Source organism: Urocampus carinirostris, chromosome 7 (genome assembly GCF_059441175.1).
Source record: "Urocampus carinirostris isolate Australia breed hairy pipefish chromosome 7, RoL_Ucar_1.0, whole genome shotgun sequence".
In the NCBI taxonomy this organism is placed as follows: domain Eukaryota; kingdom Metazoa; phylum Chordata; class Actinopteri; order Syngnathiformes; family Syngnathidae; genus Urocampus; species Urocampus carinirostris.
In genome coordinates, this window is record NC_142355.1 from 9,073,779 (window position 1) to 9,099,763 (window position 25,985).

General features: G+C 40.7%; 1 protein-coding gene across 1 annotated transcript in view; it reads right to left on the reverse strand.

Annotated features, from left to right (window-relative positions):
• necab2 (N-terminal EF-hand calcium binding protein 2) overlaps positions 1 to 25,985 on the reverse strand; it is a 164,912-nt gene that overhangs the window by 135,542 nt on the left and 3,385 nt on the right. Inside the window, exon 2 of the mRNA XM_088339666.1 lies at positions 24,675 to 24,699. Coding sequence (XP_088195792.1) covers positions 24,675 to 24,699 — 25 coding nt within the window. The remainder of the gene's footprint in view (positions 1 to 24,674; positions 24,700 to 25,985) is intronic.

Below are 25,985 nucleotides of genomic sequence, written 5' to 3' on the forward strand. Positions count from 1 at the left end.
CCATATAAGCAACATGATTGAGCCTCATGTAGAACATTTTTTGGACCTACGACCATAGCCTAGATGGTAGTGTGCCCGCTTTGAGACTGGGAGGTCGCTGGTTCGCGCCTCGGCCGAGACATACCTAATTGGTATAATGGCGGCGCCCTCTGTTGGCTGCGGCTGCATCGACTCGCTACAACGGGTCAGGTGTATCGACATTTCGTTCTGTGTACATTGTTACAAAGAATGACAATACAAAGGAAATTATTAATCATTTTTATTAATTATTATTATGAGAGTATAAATAAGGGCTGCACCATTAACCAAAATCGAATTCACATTGCTATGTGGCGTAGTGCGATTGTGTAATCTTATGACACCTCTGTTTTTTTCAATGATTTAAGGACAGTATACCGAACAAAGCTCTCCAGAGGAGGGCGCTGTTTACTCAAGTGTAACCTGTCAACAACCCTGTAAAACTCCCGTACAATCTCAATCCAGACGTACCCAAAGTAAATTAAATGCTGTTGTTGAACCGTTTGAAGAATAGAGACAGTTTTGTCAGTGATATATTTTGGTATAGTGTCAATAAATATTTGAATCATAGCTGCATGTATTCACTCAGTAGCCTAGATGGTAGTGTGCCCGCTTTGAGACTGGGAGGTCGCTGGTTCGTGCCTCGGCCGAGTCATACCTAATTGGTAAAATGGCGGCGCCCTCTGTTGGCTGCGGCTGCATCGGCTCGCTACAATGGGTCAGGTGTATCGACATTTCGTTCTGTGTACATTGTTACAAAAGAATGACAATACAAAGGAAATTATTATTATTATTATTATGTTTGTCACTTTCAATGCTTAGTTTGAGTTGAGAAAATGTCAAGCAACATTTTATCCCGATTTTTTATAAAAAAAAAAATAGGGGTGCATGTTATACACGAACAAGTACAGTATTTCTTCGACACCTTTCACACCTTATTAAGCCCTGACCTATATTCATGCCTCGAATGCTGCAAGCACCGATTTGCCAATGCTTCAACTTTTGCATCATGTCTGCTGTCATTGTCATCTAAGCTCACCTTTGTGAATAAAACAGTAGATTTTTCTCACAATCAAGAACGATTTGCTTGTATTCAGGGATTTTGCTTTTTTCTGAAACATTTTCCGAGCTCAGGCAGCACGGCGGCACGGTGGTTAGCGCATGTGCGGCACAGTTCATGTCTTGGGAACCTCCTGTGTGGGTTCAAATCCAGCTCCAGACTTCCTGTGTGGATTTTGTATGTTCTCCCGGTGCTTGCGTGGGTTTCCTCCGGGCACTCCGGTTTCCTTCCACATTCCAAAAACATGCATTTCAGGTGGATTGGCCGGTCCAAATTGTCCCTAGGTGTGAATGAACGAGTGACTTGTCTGTCCCCTGTGTGCCCTGCGACTGGCTGGCAACAAGTTCAGGGTGTCCCCTGCCCACTGCCCGATGATTTCTGGGATGGGCTCCAGCACCCCCGTGACCCTACTGAGGATAAGCGGTGTAGCTAATCAGATGAGATTAGATGAGTATCAGATGTTTTTTGCGTGTTGACTAAATGGAGGAAAAGTAAAATGTTGTTGCTGTTGTTCAAAGATGTTAAAGATGTGTCACGAAAATGCTTTACCTGAGATGGGATTTTCCGAGCTCCATATTCTATTTCTACTTTGGGCTCAGGTCAATTTTCTCAGGCGCCACTGCCGATTAGTATCCAGCTAGATAGTGAAGAAACAGACCGGCTGGAGCATTGTTCTGCCTTTTCCAATCATAAAAGCTAGTTGGCACAGAGCCAATAATGACACACAACGGTCGGGCACCCCCCCCAGGTGGAAATGTGCCATCAATGTCACTCAAAGAGCTAAAAAACCGGCAGATTTTCCACGAAAGTAAATAGTCGGATGTGGATCGATCCCTACAGCATTCCTTTACTACAAATATTGTCCAGGAGGTTTAATATGCTTTACATTTTTGCCTCGGTACATTTTGGTCTCGTATCTATCCCTACAACCCCACTTCATGCTGTTTAAGCCTTACATTTGGGGCTCTGCATGATGGGTTGTCATAGCAACAGGAAGAATGGGGAACTGACCCTGCTTTCAGAATCAGGGCAACACAATTTCTCCTGCTGTACCAGTTAAAGAGACAAGAGCATGCACACACAAACACACACGCAATAGTTTCTGACTTTTTATCTTCCTTGATTCTAGTGTAACAGAGTTGACATTTGATTGTTTTGAATGTTTTTTTGAATTCTCACAAAATCTGTGTTTTTGTTGTATTACTGTTAATATTCCGGTACCTCATTCAATTGTTAAGTCATGGGCGACTGTCTTTTTTGTTTGGCACTTTTTGGGCTTCAGCGCTTGCCGTAGCTTCAGCTAATTTGCATCGCGCTGAAGGTAAGATGTGCCCAATATCAGTTGGGTAAAAATGCATAATTTGCTAGACATATGAGCTGCTTTCACAAATTATTTTTGTATATAAAGATATATAAGTCGTGCTAAATGATTTATATAAAGAAAAGCACTAAATAAGAAGTAAATTAATACAGCTTGAAACGAAGATGCAACATGTTTTGATGCAAACACGCCACGAGGTGCGGCCTGTTGAGTGATGACCCGTTTTTTGTATCTTTAATGTTTTAGATAATTGCAGTCGTGAACAGATGCCCTGACTTTTGTATTGTTTTGTTTACTGAATGCAGGTACGTGGGAAAGTTATGTTCACTGTTATTATTGAAGTTTCACTATTAATGTGCTCGCATGTTGTCTGCTTGCCGTAGCTTCAGCTAATTTGCATCGCGCTGAAGATAATCGCAGTCGTGAACAAATGCCCCTGACTTTTGTATTGTTTTGTTTACTGACTGTGAAACCTTGTGTCGTGCATGAAAGAGGGTCGTTATACTAGCAACTCCAAATCCAACTTAAACCTCCATTATCTCTGATCCTGCCTCATTACTGATTATCCTGTCACGCAGATATAAGGTGATAAAGGAGGAACAAAACTTAATGTCACTGATATATCACCTTCTTTATCTCATCCCAATTAATCCCAAGATGCTGTCAGGAACACATACGTCTATGCAACATTTATAGTTTAGTAGACACTCAGAATAACGATAGACACGTCAATGGATTTTGAACTTGCAAGGAAAACCGGAGAAGACTGTATAAAACCCTTGAAGAAAAATTCCAGACTTTTCTAATGGTCCTGCACGAGCCCTTTTTCTTCTTATTGAATCTCCTCAGATACAAAAAGCAGACAGGCCCCAAAGCACAGGTGTCAAACAGGCGGCCTGCGGGCCAGATCAGGCCCGCTAAGGGATTGAATCCGGCCCGCGAGACAACACTTAGAGAAGCGCAAGAGAAAAACAAGCTGCAGGTTGAAATATGTCAACTTGATGTTGCCAAAGCCAGGTGCCTCTCACAAAGACACTGTACTTGTATTTATTTCTCTCTCTCTCTCTCTCTCTCTCTCTCTCTCTCTCTCTCTCTCTCGCTCTCTCTCTCTCTCTCTCTCTCTCTCTCTCTTTCTCTCTCTCTCTCTCTCTCTCTCTCTCTCTCTTTCTTTTCCACCTCTTTTCTCCCACTCTGTCTCTGTCTCTTTCACTCTCTGTGTCTCTCTTTTTCTCTTCCTTTGTTGCTCTTTGTCTCTCTCTGTCTTTTAACCTCTTTTGCTCTAACTTCCTTTTTTCCTTTTCTCTCTTTTCTCTTTCTCTCTTCCTACCCTTTGTGGTTTCTTTTCTCTTTTCTCTCTTTCTGTCTTTCTATTTCTCTTTGGATTTCTTTCTTCCTCTCCCTTTCTTTTCCCCCTCTCTCAGGATTTTTATCTTTTGTTTCTCACGCTCTCCCCCTCTCTCTCTTTTTCTTTCTTTGTCCCGTACTCTCTCCTTTTCCCTCCCTCTTTCTCTTATTTCTTTACCTCTCTTTTTCTTTCTCTTTAATCTACTAGTCCGGCCCCCGACAGAATGTTTGTTCTATCGTGTGGCCCCCCGAGTTAAAATGACACCCCTGCCCTAAAGGGTGTAGGCATTAAAGCACAGCAACACGATTGGCCAATAGTGACAAAAACGTAAACAGTGCACGATAGTCAAAATAACATAAAACTATGAGCAATAGTCAAAATAACAAACAACCGTAGCATCCTATTTAATATCCTGTATTCATGTACAAAAGTGAAGACAAAACTTCAATCTTTATTGTAAACAAGCAGAATAAACTTATTTGCCTCAAATGTTGTTCCACTGTTCAGTAGCTAAAGTGATCAACAGATCTTCTGTATCAATTCATGCAAATGGGTGGCATGGAAACAATATTTTAAGCTTGAGAAACGTAATGTATTTCAATTTATTGAAAGTTGTACGGATTTTGTAGTAAAAATCTATTACTGGGTAAATGCTGGTAAAGTTGGACACATAGACTGTCCACCCAAAAGTGTCTTACAAAATGCAATGGGAGCACTGCAAGCCCATCAAAGATAATTTAATGTTAGTGTAACGGGTGTAAAAATAACTTTTGTTTTATTGAAATTCCTGCTAAAATATGTTGTATAGTTTTTGCTAAGTGTCCTGCAATGATGAGTCCAACAGTGACACCTGCTGGTATGGGGTAAAGTTTGGATTTGGCTTTTGACATGTGACCGGAAGGCGGGGGTTTTGGCAGACTACAACGAGCTGTCAACAGTGAGACACTATCTTTTGGTGTTCCGCAAAAAGTTAATTTTAAACATTAAAACCCCAGCTGACAAATCTCTCAACATGCACAGTAATGTGATTGATGTTGTCAAGCTGTTTGGATTTATTTTCGTTTTGTTTCTGTCGCTTTTTATGTTAGTTTTGCCGGACGTTGCATCTTGTGCTAAAATGCTAATTCCCCTTATAGAGATCATGAAATGAAATGAAATGAAATGATCTGCATTTATATAGCGCTTTTCAAGTCAATGACTTCCCAAAGCGCTTTACATAGTGCTCCACATTTCCCAATAGCGGCCTTGCAGCCATGTAAGGCGCTAACCTGCTTATTGGGGGTATTAGGGGTTCAGTGTCTTACCCAAGGACACTTCGACACGTAACACAGACGAGCCGGGATTCGAACTGGGATCCCTTGATCACAAGACGAGCGCTCTACCTCCTGAGCTACTGCCGCTCAAAGAGATCAAAGCCAGCAGAGAAGCTTACCACATGTTGTGACTCATTCATTTGCAGGTAAATTGTACCCGTTTTTATACTCATTATTTTTATCATTTCTATTTTCTCATATATATAAAAAGGATGATGTTGGTTAAAATTCAGACTAAAGAAAAATATGTTGAATTCATTGTAAACGTTAATCAACCACGATACAATCTCTTGTTAAAAGTATCTTGTTAAAATGGATGTAAAAATGTATCGTGATGGTTGATATTCTAAAATGTATTTTATATAAACTGAAAACAAAGCTCTTTGATATGTTTGTTGGGCAGTCTACAACGATCTGTCAACGAGATCAAAGAGATCAAAGCCAGCAGAGAAGCTTACTATGTGTTGTGACTCATTCATTTGCAGGAACTGTAATAAAAACCTCATCATCCTGTCGAGCGTGAATGTGGATCTTTGGTGGGACAGGTACACCGCGGTTACATTAGTATTGTGTGCTAATGCCAGTAATGACTACAAAGTAAAACCAGTGCTGGTGTATCATGCAGTGAACCCATGCGGGTTTTAAGACTCATTAAGTTAGCAACTGCAGACTTCCTCTATGGTAAGTGCTTCTAATAAACTTGCCTTTTTTTGTTATAATAATCCTATTTATCTCAGTTCCCCTAACCACTACGATAAATTTTTCAACCTAGTCTCAACCCTTTGGCGTGTCAGGTGAATGTGTAAACCACAGCACTACGGAAAAACATTCATATTAGTACTTAAATGTATGTTCAATGAGTATTTGAATGTGTTTTTAAGGGATCAGGAATATGATTTTCAAAGCAATAGCCGGAACGGATTATTCTATTTTTAGTTATTTCGTATTGGGAAAAATCATTTGAGATTCGATTTGAGATGAGTCAGCGGACCAGTGCTTGACCTGATGCATGTGAACGCCTGCATGGACCAGCTGGCAGAGATGGGAAGCTGTGTCGTGGCCGTCATAGATTTTCTGGACTAGTTTACAGGGTGGGGGTGTCGCTGCTGTCATGCACTTTCCGGACAAATTTTCAACATGTTACCTAGTGTTTACTATGTTTGTGTACTGTAATGCTAAATCTATTTAACCCTGGTCATCCTGGAAGGGGGATACCACTTGTGAGGTCCCTTCTTAAGGTTTCTCTTTTTCTTCACGCTGAGGTTTTGAGTTGTTCCTTGCCCGCATGTTGGTTTAAGCTCAGGTAATTGTGTCATTGTAATCCTTTGCAGTCCTTTGAGACATTTTTGTGATTAAGGGCTACATAAATAAATTTGACTTGACTTGATACCAAAAACTCTAATTAGGAGCTTGATCTTGGAACAAATGAATCTCATATGTGGAGGGGCCACTGTACTTTTCTGTCATCTTAGCATGCAAACATTAGCCAAAGTCCTGCTAGTTGCTCACGAAAACGTGGACAGAAAGGAACATATGAGAAAATGTATTGTTGGTAGAAACATGGCAGAGCTCTTGTTTCAACCTCTATCTCCTTCCCATGTGCCACAAACGATTGAAAACTCGCCTTGCACCGCTTCCTCACCTTAGACGTGACGTCATCACAAATTTATTTTCTTTTGGAAGTCTTTTTTTTTTCTTTTTTTTTTTGCACTATGATGACTATTTTTGCACCAAATGCATAATTGCACAAACCCTTATGATACCAAACTGTATTACGATACCAAACTGTATGTAACATCCTACATGCTGACATTTCTTGTGTAAATATTGTGTGAATTATAACTATAACCTTATCCTCCTTGTTTTGGTAAGGCGCCCGCTCTGAGACTGGGAGGTCGCTGGTTCGCGCCTCGGCCGAGTCATACCTAAGACTTATAACATTGGTAAAAATGGCGGCGCCCTCTGTTGGCTGCGGCTGCATCGGCTCGCTACAACGGGTCAGGTGTATCGACATTTCGTTCTGTGTACATTGTTACAAAGAATGACAATACAAAGGAAATTATACCAGCTCAGTAGCCTAGATGGTAGTGTGCCCGCTTTGAGACTGGGAGGTCGCTGGTTCGCGCCTCGGCCGAGACATACCTAATTGGTATAATGGCGGCGCCCTCTGTTGGCTGCGGCTGCATCGACTCGCTACAACGGGTCAGGTGTATCGACATTTCGTTCTGTGTACATTGTTACAAAGAATGACAATACAAAGGAAATTATTATTATTATTATATTATTTATAACCTTATCTTCTCTGTTCCTTTATCTTCTTGGCTTTTTTACCTCACTGTGAATGTGTGAAACGTGAGTGTCATGCCCAATTTCCTTGTCACAATATGTTAACCCATTTTGTAACAATGACAATAAAGGTATATTCTATTCTGATCTGCATTTATATAGCGCTTTTCAAGTCAATGACTTCCCAAAGCGCTTTACAATGTGCTCCACATTTCCCAATAGCGGCCTTGCAGCCATGTAAGGCGCTAACCTGCTTATTGGGGGTGTTGGGGGTTCAGTGTCTTACCCAAGGACACTTCGACATGTAACACGGACGAGCCGGGATTCAAACTGGGATCCTTTGATCCCAAGACGAGCGCTCTACCTCCTGAGCTACTGCCGCCCCTGAGCTACTGCCGCCCCCTCTATTCTATTCTATTCTATTCTATTATCAGCCAGAACCGGAAACAGACTTTTGGTCTTAGTATGGACCTTTTGGTCTCAGTATGGACTGAAAAGTAATATTTCACCAGCTACCTTCACTACATATCTAATTCCTATTTGAAACCCAGCGGCAGCCTCTCCTGCTCCCTTAAGGGAGGTCTCATTTGCACAAATGATTTGATGGTTCTTGTTAACAGCCGGAAATACTACTTTGCCTGGCAATAATTGACTGCTGCTTCCCACAACGGTGCTTTTTAATGCAACATGATGATGTTTAATGGCAGATAATAGATTGTCAGTCCGTGAAAGAGGGTCAGGATAGCATGTTGCGCCCACCTGTTGTTGTTAACATGGTGCTTGGGCAGCACTGCTGATATAATGAACTTGCAGTGGGGGTGCCCGATATGTACAACGATGCATACAATAATCTTTCGATGCATTGCGGTTTACTTTTTGCGATGCATCACAGATTTGGGATTTAATCGTCTTGATTGTCATTGATGTCTAAGTATTGTGCATTGTGTTCTGCAGTAGACAGCGCACAGCAAATGCTACCAGGCGTGACGGTCTGTGTGTGATAGGTTGGGGTTTGCTGTCCGTCAATGTGTCCACCGAAAGTAAACTGCGAAGCATGGTTACAGCTACCATTTCAGCAGCTCGTTACATTGAAAATAAATTAATTTGTTACATCGGACTTTGAAGAAAGTCAGAAGAGCGCAAAGAAATGGGCATCACCAACGGGTTCTGCGTGGATTGTTATCAGAACTGGGAAGGGAGTGAGGCGGTGTCTGAGAGAAAGCAGACCCGGTGTTTCAGGTCTTGCCTACTGCTACGAGTAACATAACATGCCACCCCTGCTGAGCCTGTATCTCACTTATGCCAGATCCGTTCACATAAACGGCTGACCTTTGTCTACAAATTATGGAAAATGCTACATTCAGGACAGTTATATTTTAAGCATGACAGACCCATTCGAGGTTACCCGATGCTAACGTGCAGCTAGCCAGCTGCTCTCTAAATTGCTTTGATACTCTGAAAGGAGAAGCCCATTTTGTTACAGTTGAATACTCTGTGCAGATCCTCCATGAAGAAAAATTAACATAGAACACATGACGAGTGGATAATTAAAAATTTAAAACAATAAAATAAATCAGTGAGAGAGAGAACCCAGGCCCGACTTCATGTTTGAAATGTTATGCCGACACCCGGCCGGAAATTCGCTCTGGGTCCAAGATCTTTCATTTAGCGTGTGCCATTTTGTATTTCGTGACTCATGTGCAGTGTTCCCTCTAAGCTGCGCGCGTGCGCAATTGCGCACTGCTCGCACATTCTCAGCGCACAAGAAAATCTAGCCAGCGCACAAAAATGAGAGCTCAAAATTACTAATTAAGAAGAGACTTAAGTCAAACTTACAGTGCACGAAGGTAAAAATTCACGGGTTCCCCTGACGTTGTGTCCTAAATGCGGTATTTTGAAGTCGAGTCGAGGTAGAACGAAGTTGAGTAAAGTTAGTAGAGTTTGTCGAGAACCGGCTTCTTCGGCTCGGCTCACTAAAAGGAGCTGGCTTTTTCGGGTCCTAAACGGCTCTTCAGGTTGTTTTTGCTTCTTTAATCCCAACATGACCAAATATTATGTAAAATTATGCACAACATGACTTAAAGGAAGGGGGGAATAGAACAAATAAGAAAAAAAATACCAAAATGAAAAAGAAGTGAAAAGCTGAGAAAAAAATAAACAAAAGGAAGAGAAAAAAAGAAGGAACATTTTTGAAAAAAGCCAGAAAAAAAGAAAAGAAAGAAATGTAGGAAAAAAGTAAATAGAGAACAAAAAGAAAAAAGTAACAGCTCAAAAAAAATAAAGGAATTTAAAAAAAGTAGGAAAAAAAACACACAAAAAAGAAGAAAACGTTTGTGTTGCATTCAAATATTTTTTAATTATATCAAGTGAATCTTGTTGCCAACATTGTACTTCCACTAAAAAATGTGATTAAGTTCAGTTCTGTATCTTACAACCGACTAAATAACCCCCTACAAATGTTAGTATAATGCGACAAAATATATCAGGAAAAAAAATAAATGAGTATCTTGTGAAAGAATTGTAAAAACAAATGACGTTTGTAGGCCATACAACCTTTGCAATAGTACATGAGTCAATTCATTCAAAAGAGAAAAATAATTAAAATGTAACTTGATGTCAAGTTTTGGACATGTTTGATCATTAATTATCTTGCCACACTTGGGATTATGGTTTCTCACTGTTGTTTCAAGCGTTGCTCACCGACTTTGTGTGAACGCTCAGACCCGTGGAAAATTACAGGGGTACATTGCTCATGTGTAAACTTCACATACATCCCATTGACAAGCTGCAACCTCTGAATTGTTTTCCATTCTTTTTTAGCCGAGTATCTTGGCGAATCATACCAGGTGCCTGGACTCCAAATCCCGCTTGAGATTGGTTGTGTTTGCTCCATTATTAAAAAAGACAATTGGTAAATGTCACTAAAAATGTTTAGTTCAAACAAATATTAATCTCATTGATGCGTTCACGTTTTTAAAACTTTAGAAAATTGGATTCAAGACTTTTTTTTGCCAATTAAGGCCTTATTTTTAGACTAATGAATCCAACGCCATTTAATACTTTTCTAGGATTTGTAAGAACCCTATTTAAGACAGCACGTTGCAGCCATGGCTTTGATTTAAACACAGAAAAGAGGAAGACAACTCATATTTATATTTCTGCATGTTTAATTTTGCTTGCATATTGCACTATTTTAGGTGCTGTTATCCAAGTTCATTAAGGTTTTCATCAATGTACGCCGCAACCTTTAACTCACACATACCTGTCAACCTGTACGTTTTTGCCGTACAAAGTACGTTTATTATGCATTTAAAGACGTGTACGACGTACGAGAAAATCTGCATGGAAAAACGCAAATTTGTCAATTATGGGTACCATCCGGTACACCGACTATCACGAAATGGCAAATCAATCAAGTGAAACGAGTTCGCCGCGGTAGCCTCTATCTCAGTATCGTTTTTTACGTTGCAAACGAAGCAAGCGTTTGATGCTACTGTGCGCATGCGTCTGCCGCTGTAGTGCTTAATTTCGACTCCCCTGCAAAATCCTCCCCCCTCGTGTGAACGCGCATTCTGCTGCGCTTCCGACAATAGCAATCGTATTCTATATAATAAGCTTATTAAAACAATAAAGCTATTGTCGGTTTGTATTTTCTGTCCCTGTTAAATAGTCTGTTTAAAATTTAAAATACAAGCAACAATGTTTGGATAATGTGTTTTGATTTTCAAAATAGAAATGCCAACTAATTTTGCATTTGGTCAATGGTGTATTTCTCTGTGTCCTACGTTACAAATAATCCTGATGAAATTAACTCGCATTTAACTTGTTTTCTCTTATTTCTGTTTTCTAATTTTCCATTTTGAATGTATGAATAATCATTTAAATACACACAGATGGTCTGATTTTAATACACACAAATACTTCAGGTATTTTCGTTATATGTAAGGAAAAGACGTATGTGTGACGTCATGATAAGTTCTACGAATAAAAACTGTTCCGCTCCCTGCAAACGTCGGGAGGGGTATTTGGATAGGAACATACCACTTCTCCCTCCCCCGTCTGTACAGCGGCATTAAAACTACAAATTTGCATTCTGCCTGATTACTTTAGTCATCTCATCTCATCTCATCAGCTACACCGCTTATCCTCAGTAGGGTCGCGGGGGTGATGGAGCCCATCCCAGCAATCATCGGGCAGTGGGCAGGGGACACCCTGAACTGGTTGCCAGCCAATCGCAGGGCACACGAGGACAGACAACTCATTCGCTCATTCACACCTAGGGACGATTTGGACCGGCCAATTCACCTGAAATGCATGTTTTTGGAATGTGGGAGGAAACCGGAGTGCCCGGAGGAAACCCACGCAAGCACGGGGAGAACATACAAACTCCGCACAGGAAGTCTGGAGCTGGATTTGAACCCACGCAGGAGGTTCCCAAGACATGAACTGTGCCGCACACGCGCTAACCACTGTGCCACCGTGCTGCCCTTTAGTCAATAGTAGATAGATATCTTTAATAGCTCTCTCGATTATCAAAATAGAAATGCTAACTGATTTTTTTCTCCCAAAAATATCTTTATTTACAAATTTAAATTTAAAGTGTTATTGATGGATGTTTTAGTTACGCTGAAAACAATTGTTTCTGATTTTTTATTGATTTTTTATCTTTTTTTTTTTTATTATTACGAATATGTCCAGAATGATATAACGAAACACATGTACAATATAACATGTTAAACTACATAAATAAACACGTTTGAAAACATAAATATGGTGTAAGCTTTTTTTGTATTTTGTAAGGGAAAATACGACAGTTTGTAAGGGCATGGAGCCCTGGAGGTTGACAGGTATGCTCACATCATCGCCCTGGGTTACATGAAATAGCTGAAAAAAGTGTTTCCATTGCACTTTAGAGAAAACACTATCTTTGACACTTGAGATATTTTCAAACACCTGCACTCCCATTAACTGTTTATTTTTGTGCATCTGGGTTTTTCGCAAAACTGAGGGTAATGGAAACGCTGCATTACACAATGATAGGTGGTCTTGGCAGATTGAGGGTGTTTATATGTTTTTGTTCATATGCCTCCAGCCCAGATGACCAGTTACTGGTTAAAGAAGACAACACCTTTGTCCAACTTGCAGCCAGAGTCAGATGTTGCAATTTCGGTAGATTCAAGATGCAGGTAGACAATTTATATTCTCTATGGTGGATTTTATGCATTTTCTTCACCTCCTACAAAAATGAAATTGCAGGTTTTAATCTTGACACAGTTATTAGAATGACAATAGCCATCAGATGGGAACAAGCAAGGTGCTATACCACCTGGATAAATGCAAACAGCATTGCTCAGTGCAAATGTCTGAATGACATTATCGTTGCTCATTTATTTTTATGTCAACACGTCAATGGGAATCACATTACAAAGTAAAAACAATGCGCAAGGCCGTATGCATAAAATGAATAGATACGGCTCCTTTTGTTCTGACTCAGGTAACATGTCTCATTGATGCACTCCAGGGGGGAAATATCTCATCTCATCTCATCAGCTGCACCGCTTATCCTCAGTAGGGTCGCGGGGGTGCTGGAGCCCATCCCAGCAACCATCGGGCAGTGGGCAGGGGACACCCTGAACTGGTTGCAGCCAATCGCAGGGCACACAACTCGCTCGCACACCTGGGAACAATTTGGGCCGGCCAATCCACCTGAAATGCATGTCTTTGGAACGTGGGAGGAAACCGGAGTGCTCGGAGGAAACCCACGCAAGCACGGGGAGAACATACAAACTCCGCACATGAAGTCCGGTAGCACGATTTGAACCCACACAGGAGGTTCCCACTGTGCCTGCACACGCGCTAACCACTGACCCGCCGTGCTGCCCGGGGGGGAAATATATTTTACATTTAAAATATTTTTCCGTATAAGGATAAACATGACACAATCACTTTAAATGTATTCCATTGAGGAAAATAGTTTTTCATCAATTTAGAATATTGTATACTATACGTATTTTACATAAATACACTTAATAATAATAATAATAATAATTTCCTTGTATTGTCATTCTGTGTAACAACGTACACAGAACGAAATGTCGATTGCACCTGACCCGTTGTAGCGAGCCGATGCAGCCGCAGCCAACAGAGGGCGCCGCCGACCACTTTTTAAGTCTTAGGAATGACTCGGCCGGGGCGCGAACCACCGACCTCCCAGTCTCAAAGCGGGCGCAGAAGGTTGATATATTGAGTTTCTTCGTGTATTATGTAGTAGAAGTCCATAGTGATACCATTATAAAGTTCGAAATTTCATTTATTTGTTTTCTAATTTTCCTTTGTTGATGATTTCTTGTTTGGATTTTGAATATTTTCTTGCAAGGAAAACATGGAATAGGGGTAGGTACTTAAAAGCCTCGGCTTTAGCCTACTCCCTTTGGCTAAATGTTTTTGTATTATATCATTATAATGCTGCGATTGGCTGGCAACCAGTTCAGGGTGTCCCCTGCCCACTGCCCGATGATTGCTGGGATGGGCTCCAGCACCCCCGCGACCCTACTGAGGATAAGCGGTGCAGCTAATGAGATGAGATGAGATCATTATAATGTACAGCTGTTTTGAGCAAATATTTCTTGTTTGCTTTTGTTAATTAGTGGTTGATGGTTTTTTTGTGTTGAGCCTAAATTAAATCCACAAGCAGGGAATATACTGGACTGTCTCAGAAAATTAGAATATTGTGATAAAGTTCTTTATTTTCTGTAATGCAATTAAAAAAACAAAAATGTCATTCATTCTGGATTCATTACACATCAACTGAACTATTTCAAGCCTTTTATTATTTGAATATTGCTGATTTTGGCTTACAGCTGAAAAAAAACTCAAAAATCCTATCTCAAAATATTAGAATACTTCCTCAGACCAAGTAAAAAAAATAATTTTATAACAGCAAAACTAAATCAAACATTTGAAAATGTCCATTGATGCACTCAGTACTTGGTTGGGAATCCTTTTGCACGGATTACTGCATCAATCCGGCGTGGCATGGAGGCAATCAGCCTGTGGCATTGCTGAGGTGTTATTGATGCCCAGGATGCTTCGATAGCGGCCTTCAGCTCATTTGCATTTGTAGGTCTGGTGTCTTTCATCTTCTTCTTAACTATACCCCACAAATTCTCGATGGGGTTCAGGTCAGGGGAATTAGCAGGCCAATCAAGGACAGTGATGCCATGGTCAGTGCACCAGTTACTGGTGGTTTTGGCACTGTGGGCAGGTGCCAGATCATGCTGGAAAATGAAATCCTCATCTCCATAGAGCTTTTCAGCAGATGGAAGCATGTAGTGCTCTAAAATCTCTTGGTACACAGTTGCATTTACTCTGGACTTGGTGAAACACAGTGGACCAACACCAGCAGCTGACATGGCTCCCCAAACCATTGCTGACTGTGGGAACTTCACACTGGATTTTAAGCAACTTGGATTTTGCTCTTCTCCAGCCTTTCTCCAGACTCTGGCGCCTTGACTTCCAAATGAAATGCAAAACTTGCTTTCGTCTGAAAAGAGGACTTTGGACCACTCTGCAACTGTCCAGTGCTTCTTCTCCATAGCCCAAGTCAGACGCTTCTTCCGTTGTCTTGAGTTCAGAAGTGGCTTGACCATGGGAATACGGCTATTGTAGCCCATTTCCCGGACACGTCTGTGAACTGTGGCTTTTGATACCTGGACTCCAGCTTCAGCCCACTGTCTTTGAAGCTCCCCCAAATTCTGGAAGCGGCTCTTCTTCACAATTTAGTTAAGGCTGCGGTCATCTCTCTTGGTTGTGCAGCGTTTCCGGCCACATTTTTCCCTTCCAACAGACTTTTTGTGGATATGCTTTGAAACTGCACTCTGTGAACAGCCTGCTCTTTGAGAAATTTCTTTTTCTGTCTTACCCTCCTGATGGAGGGTATCAATGATGGTCCTCTGGACAGCAGACAGATCAGCAGTCTTCCCCATACTTGTGATTTAGTTTACTGAACCAAGCTGAGTGTTTTTAAGGCTCAGGAAACCCTCGCAAGGTGTTTCGAGTTAATTAGATGATTCAGGTGATTAGTTGAATAGCCTACTTGTATACTTTTTCATGATATTCTAATATTTTGAGATAGGATTTTTGAGTTTTCTTAAGCTGTAAGCCAAATTCAGCAATATTCAAATAATAAAAGGCTTGAAATAGTTCAGTTGATGTGTAATGAATCCAGAATGTATGACATTTTTGTTTTTTTAATTGCATTACAGAAAATAAAGAACTTTATCACAATATTCTAATTTTCTGAGACAGTCCAGTAAATGAAAGTAATAGCAAAAGTAATATCTCCCCTTTTTAAGCACTGATTATTCGCCTTAAACAATGCAATTGGGCTACCTCAGTTATGTTTTATTGCATTAAATGTAATACATTGATACATAAAACTATCTTTCTATCTACCCTGGTCATATCCCTCGAACGAGGGGACCGACTGCAAGACGAACACATACACAAAATCAAACAAAATAAAAAAGGGAAAAAGCAGCAAAAAACAAACACACAATCACGGGGGTGCTGGAGCCCATCCCAGCCATCTCCAGGCAGTGGGCAGGAGACACCCTGAACTGGTTGCCAGCCAGTCGCAGGGCACGCAGGGACAGACAATTCACTTGCTCAGTCAACCATAGGGACAATTTGGACCGGCCAATTAACCTGACATGCACGTTTTTGGAATGTGGGAAGAAACCGGAGTGCCCGGAGGTAACCCACGCAAGCACAGGGAGAACATGCAAACTCCACACAGGAGGTTTGATCTCACGACCTCAGAACTGTGCTGCACACGCGCTAACCACTGCGTCACCGTGCTGCCGCTATAAAACATTCAGTTTCTAAACTAAAGTTTTTAAAGACGTCTGTATTTTTCTTAATTTTGTCTCATAAAACTTAGCCATACTTTAAACTGATCATAATGGAAAACTCAGAACTAATCGCCTAGGTTAAGCAGGGGTTAGCTTTGTTGCTATGGAAACCATCCGTCCGGATGACTCTCTGGGGACAAATGCATGTTGTAACTATGGGCAACGGTGTGATGTCTATTCTTGTGGGTTATTGTATGTTCATCCAACCTGAAGACAATGATGCTCCACTGAGAACACTTGGACCTCACTAGATTCTATTTTTTTTACACTCCTAACCCTGAAAATGTAACAGCGACTTATGAGATACATTTAGTAAAATAAATGAATGTCACTCTTGATGTACGGCAGTTAATCAATTATTTCATGCAGATCACACAGCCAAATTCTGACACACCCAGCAAGGCTATGGAGCTAATGATGGCATGTAAATGTCATGAGGTAAGTCCCTCTGGTGCTTTCATCTTCACAACAGAAAAACCCTACTCTTCTAAAAATACACACTACGGGTGTGTCGAGCTTCAAACCGCAGAACTCCCACACCCACATGCACTCTCCGCTGAGTGGAAGCCCCCAACCGTTAACTCATTAGGAAAGAAAAGTGGGGAATCGACAGCTGCTGCCGGATACTGTTTCGAGATGGAGAACAAACAGCGAGCGGTTTCTGATCATCAAGGACTGCCAATCATGCAGTGGAGTTCCACTCGCCATGGCAACACCGCTGGTTGTGACACTGACACGGTTTTGCTTTTCAAGTATTGGAGTGGATAGTTCCAGGGACAATTGCAATGCTTCAATGGATCTGATTGTGAAACTATGAGGACCAATGTTAGCAATCGCGCAATGTTCCCTCTAGGCTGCGTGTGTGCGCAAATGTGCACTACCCAGAGCATTTCCGCGCACAGGAAAATCTAGCCAGCTCACAAAAATCAGGGCTCGAAATTGCTAATTAAGAGGCGAATTAAGTCAAAGTTACACTGCATGAAGGTAAAAATACACGGGTTCCCCTGATGTTGTGTTCTAAATGCGGTATTTTGAAGTCAAGGTTGAAGTAGAACAAAGTTGAGTAAAGTCAGTAAAATTTTCCGAGAACCGGCTTCTTCGGCTCGGCTCACTAAAAGGAACCGGCTCTTTCGGGTCCTAAACGGCTCTTCAGGTTGTTTTTGCTTCTTTCATCCCTATATGACCAAATATTATGTAGAATTATGCACAAAATGACTTAAAGGAATGGGGAATAGAACAAAAAAGAAAAAAATACCAACATGAAAAAGTAGTGAAAAGCTGAGAAAAAAAAGAAACATAAGGAAGAGAAAAAAGAAGGAAAAATTCAGAAAAAAAGCCAGAAAAAAAGGCAAAAGAAAAAAAACAAAGGAAAAAAAGTAAGTAGAGAACGCAAAGAAAAAGGTAACAGCTAGGAAAAAATAAACACAGTGATATTTTTTTAAAGCAATTTAAAAAAAATAGAAAAAAAACGAGAAAAAGAAGGAAAAGTTTGTGTTGCATTTAAATAATTTCCAATTCTACCAAGTCAATCTTGTTGCCAACATTGTACTTCCACTAAAAAATGTGATTAAATACAGTTGTGTATCGTGCAACCGACTAAGTAAGCCCCCAAAAATGTTAGTATTATGCGACAAAAGATAAAAAAAAGAAATGGAAATCGTGTGAAAGAATTGTTGTAAAAACAAATGACGTTTGTGGCCGTACAACCTTTGCATTAGTACACTAGTCAATTCATTCAAAAGTGAAAAATAATTTTGCATTGCCGGAAACTCAGCAAAATGTAACGTGATGTCAAGTTTTGGACATGTTTGATAATGACTTAGTTGCCACACTTGGGATTGCTGTGGCTCAAGGTTGTTTCAAGCGTTGCTCACTGACTTTGTGTGAACGCTCAGACCCCTGGAAAATTACAGGGAACATTGATGAGGACTCTTCTACCGCTTGACTACGTTGAAAGGGGACAAGGACAGTTGTCGGAGAAGTCGATGTTCAATCTGGAACAGCTCTGCGAGAAAAATACCTTTGACAACAAAGTCAACGGGAGTCACGAAAAAGCTTGTGGTTGGAATTTGCACATAGGCACCTGACAATTTCTCAGGACATGACAGAAAAAAATGATTGGTGTAAATACCAGGCGTTGAGCTTAACTTTCAGGCTTGGAGAGTAACGGAATACCAGTAACGGCGTTACGTAATTAGGTTGCAAAAAATTTTAATTGAATTCCGTTAACGTCAGGGGAACCCGTGTATTTTTACCTTCATGCACTGTAACTTTGACTGAATTCGCTTCTTAATTAGCAATTTCAAGCCCTGATTCTTGTGAGCTGGATAGATTTTCTTGTGCGCTGAGAACGTGCGAGTACTGCGCATATGCGCACGCACGCAGTTTAGAGGAACCATTGCTTGTATTTCGAGCACATGCGATTTAGGAAACAGTAGCTCGACATTTTCTTCGTGCCGCACCGTGTTTAAAGTCGCAGTGTTTACAATGTAGCAAAACAGTAGTAGCTTGTAGTCTAGAATTTATAGTAATTAGGTACAACAGTCATGATTGTGTTCCCGGCACACCAGGATGCGGTTTTGCTCGGCTGTTGCAAAGTTGTCAGCTGCAAAGTCGTGTTTCTGTCCATTCTCGACAGTCGAGATAAACAATCCGCCTGAAAACTGTCATTATGCCAAACATAATCATGATGATTAGCAGACGCTGGATGAGTCACAAGGGCGAAGAATTAAAAACCCATTCGCTGATTGAGACCTGGGAAATAATCAACTTTATTGTGTGCAAAGACAGCTTTCAATAGTGGGAGGTCAAGGTCTACCAATTTAGTCCAACTCTATGCACCATACACCTAAAACTGAATTTGTCGTAAACTGACTTCTATACAACAAGAAATATTCAGTAGCGCTGAAACAGGCCAATATTTTCAATATATTATTATTCAGGTTTAAAACGTGAATAACTTCAATTAATAATATTTTGTTAAACTTTTGGCCCATATTGTGTCAGAAAAAAATGCAAAAACAATATTGGATAGATACATTGATGGAATGGAATATTTTTACCTCCAAAATGGTCTATTTTATTAAGACACCAACAGATTATTCAAACATTTCCTTTGAATTTTGACACTTTCTAAAATGATGGATGTCACTTAACTTCCATCCATTCATCCATTATCTGCACTGCTTATCCTCAGTAGGGTCACGGGGGAGCTGGAGCTGGACACAAAATTGTCATTATTACCCGATTACTTTTTTTTTTACAAAGATTTACCGCACTCCAGACTTTTCGTCAGGCAGATCCGCCATTGTTGTTTTGGTCTCGCGGTTCGAGTTTTCGTCTGTACGCCAATCTCGGCAAACAAGATCTCGTTGCTTCGAGATGACGTCATTGTTGTGGTGCTTGTCATCGAGGGAAGGCGAAGAACACTAAATTGGTCATTTCTTCACTGTCAGTAATAAGTCGAAATATAATGCAGAAACTGATAACAACGGCAATAATTCCGGCTTGAAAAAACCTGCAGAGAAATTATTCGGAAGATCGCGGGGGCAAGGAAAACACGTGTGTTGAAGTGAACGATTTGGCGAAAGAAAATAAACAAAAGAATACTCCTAGCAAGAAGATGACTTTTCTGCCAAAATTGACTAAATTATATTCCTGGTGACGCTATGAGGAGGATGATAATGGATTGGACCTTGAGAAGGCATTACAACTGTGGCAGGACAGCAAACCACAAAGAATATATGAACTGCTAAATCAGAAGTGATAACTTGCTTTGTATTACCAATTAACTGTGATGATTAAAACTGCATGAATATATAGATGAATATTTCAGCAATATTATTTTGTATAATGTACAATATTGTGAACTGAAAAATTTGAAGTGATAACTGCTTTGTATTACCAATTAACTGTGATGATTAAAACTGAATGAAAATATAGACTAATATAATTATTTCAGCAATATTATTTTGTATAATGTACAATATGTCATGTCCTGCACGGTCGTCATGGCACCCAGCTGGTCCCGCCCCTTGACACCGGCTGACACAGATTGACTTAATTGCGTGTGGGATACTTAAGGGCTCGTTTTGGGACTGCCCGTTGCCAAACCATTGCCTTGCCTTTCTTTCTTGAAGACCTGTTCATGCCCGTTTGTTCTGAGTTATTGCCTTTAAGCCTGTTTTGTTTTGTCTTTGGTATTTTCGAAATAAAAGTGACGGATCGTCTATGCAAAAATGAGTTCACCCTTCCTGCCTGACACAATCTTGTTGTGAACTGAAAAATCTTGAATTGATAAGTGATTTGTATTACCAATAAACTGTGTTGATTAAAACTGAATGAATACATGGATTTATATTATATATTTGTCGCCGATTTACAATTTCAACCCCGATAACACTAAATTTTGGGGACCCACAGATCTCTGTTGGGACCCATAAATTTTTGAGCATGCGAGTCCCCGGGACCCATCACTTTTCACAGGTAAAATGAACACTGCATCCTATGTAATCTCCTTTGCGGGTTTCCAATATTGAAAACAGAATAAACTTATCACAGACTTTTGTTTTCAAGGCTCACCTCCTCAATGTATGGAAGTAAAAAAACCTTAACTAGGTGCTACAGCCACTGCCAATTGAATATTTCATAGCTCAGGGCTTGGCCAACACTGCACTACCTGCATACATATGCCTTTAAATTACAACACACACTTGCACTTACATCATTCTCTACATACAAAGTCACGCAAACAAGCTAGCTAGCGTCGCCACAAATGTATTCTGATGCACATTACAGGAACGCGTACTATAACAGCATGCAGCTGCACGCATCTTTCCGCATTTGAATTGCAGCACAATTAGCCGTTGCTCAAAAACTGCTTATGTGAAGCCAGTCTTTCCAATAAAACGATCATCCTTTCATTGATTATTTTACTCTGCACATTTTCATTGTTGTTATTGCTGTTGCCCATTTGCCACACATCCCTTTTTGTGGTTCCCTGGAATATGCACCTTTCTTTCCCGTTCCACGTCTTTCTCATTAAAACAGTTCCCCCGTCTCCTCCCAGGAGAGGCAGGATAAAATTAGCTCCCTTTTCAACTTGAGCATGCCGGTTCCTATCGCTTCCTGCCTTTTTCGTCTGCTCCATACATCAGAGTCTTCTCATAATAACCATCTTTCCTCATGGTACGGAAGCCTTTACTCTTTTCTGCACCAGTGGTAGAAAGACTTCAGACATCTGCTAAGCACCAACGGAAGGGAAGCTGCTTTGTGAGGGTGCTCCATCTTTAGCAAACCTGCTCCAAAATTTAACAACAAAACAAAAAATAATAGAAAATCTGCAATCACAGGAAGTGAGTTACATGTGCTGTTTTCTGTTTATTCCTTCCTGTTTATGGTTTTATTCCATACATGCCAACCTCCATCCATCCATCCATTATCTGCACCGCTTATCCTCAATAGGCACGCGGGCAGTGTTCCCTCTAAGCTGCGCGCGTGCGCAATTGCGCAGTGCTCGCACATTCTCAGTGCACAAGAAAATCTAGCCAGCGCACAAAAATGAGGGCTCAAAATGACTAATTAAGAAGCGACTTAAGTCAAAGTTACAGTGCATGAAGGTAAAAATTCACGGGTTCCCCTGACGTTGTGTCCTAAATGCGGTATTTTGAAGTCGAGTCGAAGTAGAACGAAGTTGAGTAAAGTTAATAGAGTTTGTCGAGAAACGGCTTCTTCGGCTCGGCTCACTAAAAGGAACGGGCTCTTTCGGGTCTTAAACGGCTCTTCAGGTTGTTTTTGCTTCTTTAATCCCAACATGACCAAATATTATGTACAAATTTGACTTAAAAAAAGGGGGGAATAGAACAAAAAAACAAAAAAAAATACCAAAATAAAAAAGTAGTGAAAAGCTGAGAAAAAAAGAAAAAAAGGAAGAGAAAAAAAGAAGGAAAAAATTTAGAAAAAAGCCAGAAAAAAAGAAAAGACAGAAACGTAGGGAAAAAGTAAATAGAGAACAAAAAGAAAAAAGTAACAGCTCGGAAAAAATAAACACAATTAGACTTTTTTTAAAGGATTTTGAAAAAAAGTAGAAAAAAAAACACGGAAAAAAGAAGAAAAAGTTTGTGTTGCATTCAAATAATTTCCAATTATATCAAGTGAATCTTGTTGCCAACATTGTACTTCCACTAAAAAATGTAATCAAATACAGTTCTGTATCTTGCAACCGACTAAATAAGCCCCCAAAAATGTTAATATTATGCGACAAAATATGTCAGGAAAAAAAAAGAAATGGATATCTTGTGAAAGAATTGTAAGAACAAACGACGTTTGTAGGCCGTACAACCTTTGCGATAGGACATGAGTCAATTCATTCAAAAGAGAAAAATAATTTAGCATTGCCGGAAACTCAGCAAAATGTCAAGTTTTGGACATGTTTGATAATTAATTATCTTGCCACACTTGGGATTATGGTTGCTCACTGTTGTTTCAAGCGTTGCTCACCGACTTTGTGTGAACGCTCAGGCCCGTGGAAAATTAGAGGGAACATTGGTCGCGGGGGTACTGGAGCCCATCCCAGCCATCATCGGGCAGTGGGCAGGGGACACCCTGAACTGGTTGCCAGCCAGTCGCAGGGCAAACCTAGGGACAATTTGGACCGGCCAATTAACCTGACATGCATGTTTTTGGAACGTGGGAGGAAACCGGAGTGCCCGGAGGAAACCCACGCAAGCACTGGGAGAACATGCAAACTCCACACAAGTTTGATCTCACCTCAGAACTGTGCCGCACACGCGCTAACCACTGCACCGCCGTGATGCCCACATGCAAGAAAATTACAATAGAAGGTAGTGCTGGCCATTTTTTGTGTAATGACGAACGAGATAGGTTGCTTCAAAATAACAGGAATTACAAATGGCCGCCACATTATTCAAATAATGAATGTGGAATAATCCCCAACCAATTACAGCCTTTTAATAATCTCCCCTATAGAATAGAATAGAATTGTCTTCATTGATTACCGTGTAGTGTACACACATTGTTTACAATGAGATTAGACATGGTCCTCAAGGATAAACACGTAATAAATACTTAACGTGAAAAATAAGATAAAAAGAATGTCAGGATAAATAGGCAGAAAAAATTACGAGGTTGTGCTCGGAGATGGGTCCAAGTTGTAAGTGCATCGTAAGAATAGTGCAATGAAATGGAGCCGATGGTATTTAGCAGCAGCAGCATTCCAAAATAAGTCAACAAATAAAACATAACACTTTACAAATATGTTATTGGTTCATTGTTTCAAATTATAGCAAAAACTCAAATATCTTATCTCAAAATCCATCCATTATCTGCACCGCTTATCCTCAGTAGGGTTGCGGGGGTGCTGGAGCCCATCCCAGCTATCTTCAGGCAGTGGGCAGGGGACAACCTGAACTGGTTGCCAGCCAATCGCAGGGCACACAGGGACAGACAATTCTCTTGCTCATTCACACCTAGGGACAATTTGGACCGGCCAATTCACCTGACATGCATGGTTTTGGAATGTGGGAGGAAATCGGAGTGCCTGGAGTAAACCCACGCGAGCACGGGGAGAACATGCAAACTCCACACAGGAGGTTCGATCTCATGACCTCAGAAATGTGCCGCACACGCGCTAACCACTAAACATGTAAATTAAAAAATATATATATAGAAAGAAAATTAATTAAGTAATTACAGACGCTGCCCGACTTACGAACAAGATAGGTTCCGGACGATCAGTTGAATTTGTTCGTAAGTTGCTTCAGTGCTATATTTTGTATGTTGATATAAGTAACCTGTATTTTTTTGTACTAAAAAATAAACATTTCATCAAATAATAGCTCTATAAAGATAAATCAAGTTGAGTTTAACTTACTTTTGGAAGATGCGGTTCAAGAGGTCCTCCTCGGTGGTAAAAAGTGGCCAAAAAAAGCGTTCTGAGCATTCTCTCAACCGCATCAAGCTTTCTTATTCTACTTTGATTTCAAAAGAAAAAGCTCGCTTCGTCTTCATATTGAATGGATGCATGACATATTTAACAATAAAAATGTCAAAGTTCTTAGCGCGCTGGAGATACAGTATAAAATGTTTACACACAAACTAGGAAATTGATTTCTTCTTCGAGGTGGATGCTGGGTGACCTCTCACAGCGCCACCACACGCCGGTAACAACGGAAAGAAGCACTACAGTAATGTCCTGTACTCAGAAAAAGGTGCACAATACAAAATCTAACTTACAGCAGTTACTGTTTTACGTAACTCAAATATTTGTAAGTAGGGCAGCGTCTGTATATGTGTCATTAATGTGTTTATTATGCATTGCTTTTGTTTTCTTGTTTCCCATGACATAGTGTTGTGTTTAATTTGTGGGTTCGCCGAATTGATGCAAATAAAATCCACTCACCATCTTTGTCGGCTCTTCTGAAGATCTGTGGGACCCAAAATAAAACACATGTCAATAACACAATAACAAGTTGTCACGGTTACAATTTCATTTATACGATATTTACGATACACATTAACATACCTGTCAAGCTCCAGGGCTCCATGCCCGTACATAATACAAAATAATCGCACACCTTTTTTTTCCAGAATGATGCATGATGGGAAATACCTAGGCGGCAGACGCATGCGCACATTAGCATCAAAGCGCTCACTTCGTTTGCAACGAAAAAAAACGATACCGAGATAGAGGCTTCCGCGGCGAACTCCTTTGACTTGATTGATTTGCCGTTTCGTGATAGTCGGTGTATACCGGATAGTACCCATTATTGACAAATTTGCGTTTTTCCGTACAGATTGTGCTAGATTGGCATATGCCAGGAAAACATCCATCCATCCATTCATTATCTGCACCGCTTATCCTCAGTAGGGTCGCGGGGGTGCTGGAGTCATCTTAGCTATCTTAGCGCAGTGGGCAGGGGACACCCTGAACTGGTTGCCAGCCAGTTGCAGGGAATACAGAGACAACTCACTTGCTCATTCACACCTTGGGACAATTTTGACCGGCCAATTAACCTGACATGCATGTTTTTGGAATGTGGGAGGAAACCAGAGTACCTGGAGAAAACCCACGCAAGAACAGGGAGAACATGCAAACTCTGCTGGTAGCTGGATTTAATCAGAACTGTGCCGCACACGTGCTAACCACTCATCCACTGTGCGGCTGCCAGGAAACAGAACTTTGAAAAAAATAAAACTAGGTTCAATCGCACAATTAACATTTGAAAGTTCAAGCAGATACAACCAGGGAGAGAAAAATGTCAACTTCAATGCTGGTGACGGTGGAAAGGTTTTGAACTCATCAACGTTAGTAATGCAGAATCATTGTTATAGAGGGTTAGAAAGAAGAACTATTTTTTGGGCTATTCTTAAAGGGACACTGTGTATATTTAGGGCCTCCTAGTAGTCTGGTCTGCAAACACCAGAGCGGTGGTAGGGAAGGCCCAGTACCAACTGCATTTCCTGAGAGTGCTCAGGAAAAATCATCTAAAACAGCAGCTGCAGGTGTCCTTTTACCAAGCCACAGTGGAGAGCATTCTAACGTACTGCATTACGGTGTGGTATGCTGGGTGCACAGCAGCAGACAGAAAAACGCTACAGAGGGTCCTCAAAACAGCCCAGAAAATCGTCGGTTGCTCTCTGCCCAGTCTGAAGGACATTGCCTGCTCTCGCTACCTCAGCAGAGCAGAAAACATCATCAAAAATTATTGAT